General features: G+C 43.2%; 1 protein-coding gene across 1 annotated transcript in view; it reads right to left on the bottom strand.

Annotated features, from left to right (window-relative positions):
• Nucleotides 1-1,351, bottom strand: part of ABRAXAS2 (abraxas 2, BRISC complex subunit) — a 24,311-nt gene continuing 22,960 nt past the window's right edge. The window contains exon 9 of the mRNA XM_004374973.2: nt 1-1,149. Coding sequence (XP_004375030.1) covers nt 680-1,149 — 470 coding nt within the window. The 3' untranslated portion in view covers nt 1-679. The remainder of the gene's footprint in view (nt 1,150-1,351) is intronic.

The raw sequence follows: 1,351 nt of genomic DNA, 5'->3' as shown, positions 1-1,351 counted from the left end.
TTGTATGACAGACTCATTTGATTACTTACTGGTAATTAGCATTTCTACATTTTTAAAAAAGGCAACCATTTTTAAGTGACAATACATATCAGGCTAGTAGAAAAAAGTTGAAACAAAGCCCTCCCTTTCAATCTCACACAGTCATGCAGACAAGAGAAGGTGGATCCGATTTGTTCCGATCAGGCTTCTTGGAATTATCAAAATTTCTTTTCTGGCAAAGATGAATCTGGCTCATCATAGAAAGAAGGTTCTTTGAAGGCTGCTGCTAAACTCATTTCCCTTTGAAAAAGCAAATTTCAAGGCATGATAGTGCAAGAGGTAAGGTTTTGATTTATAGAACATTTATAGACTAATTGTGCTTAGTGTCTAATTTCCAATTTACTGTAAAGAACAAAAATTACGGTGATACGTTTCACTTTCCTAAATTTACCAGCACATTCATGAATCGCACCAGAATTAGTACAACATGATTATCTTAATGATTCTGCTGTGACACCTGCACACTGCACTGGAAGTGAGGACCAGCGGATGCCAGGCTCCAGCAAGTTCCGGGCACAAGGACTCTCTCCTCTTGGGAGCCAGGGATCTGAGAAAGCGGTTCCCTCAGACTAAGTCCTCAAACAACTCTCTCGATAAGCAGTAAGAAAACCAGTACTAAGTGGAGAGTTCTTTTGTTTCGTTAAATCTGGGAGGTCTGAGTGTCCCTGGAGTCCCCGTCAGGATGTGTCACGGGTCTCGAATCCCTTGAATGTGGGCATTCACTGTTAGAGGGCTCTGTGGGGTCGATCAAATTCTCATAATCACTGTCGTCGGACTCATCCCCACTGTCTCCAGCTGCTCTTTGGGAAGGAGGAAGGTCTGCTCCACCTGCAGGGTACTTCAGTCCGGTGCTGGTGGAAGCGTAATTGGAAGAGCCCACAGCTTGAGGTCGCGGCATAAAGACACTACTCTCCATGCGAGAATGGCTCAAAGTACTTTCTTGATTGTTGGGGTGAAAATCAGAGTAGGGGGGAGGAGGATCAGAGGCCTCGGCATCTCCAAGTGTACTTCTACCTTCAGCTGCAAATGCAGAATAGGGCATCCGAGGGCTGAACCCCGATTCCAGATTTTCCGACGGCACTGGTCTGCTTAGCATCGCCTGCTGCATTCCTGGGTGAAAACAGGAAGAATGTTGTAACACTTTCTGTATTTGCACGGCCTTTCATCTCAAAGCATTAAACAGTAATCCGAATTGCCTGAGAAAACTGTTACTATGACTTATTTTACATTTGCACAGTACTTTATACTTTTAAAAAATATTTTCATACACGTTAATTCATGTAAACCTCGTAACAACCTTCTGAAGTATTAC

The sequence above is a fragment of the Trichechus manatus genome, unplaced genomic scaffold, assembly GCF_000243295.1.
Source record: "Trichechus manatus latirostris isolate Lorelei unplaced genomic scaffold, TriManLat1.0 scaffold00031, whole genome shotgun sequence".
In the NCBI taxonomy this organism is placed as follows: Eukaryota; Metazoa; Chordata; class Mammalia; order Sirenia; family Trichechidae; genus Trichechus; species Trichechus manatus.
Note: the sequence above shows the minus strand (reverse complement) of the source record. Positions and strands in the feature narration are given on the sequence as shown.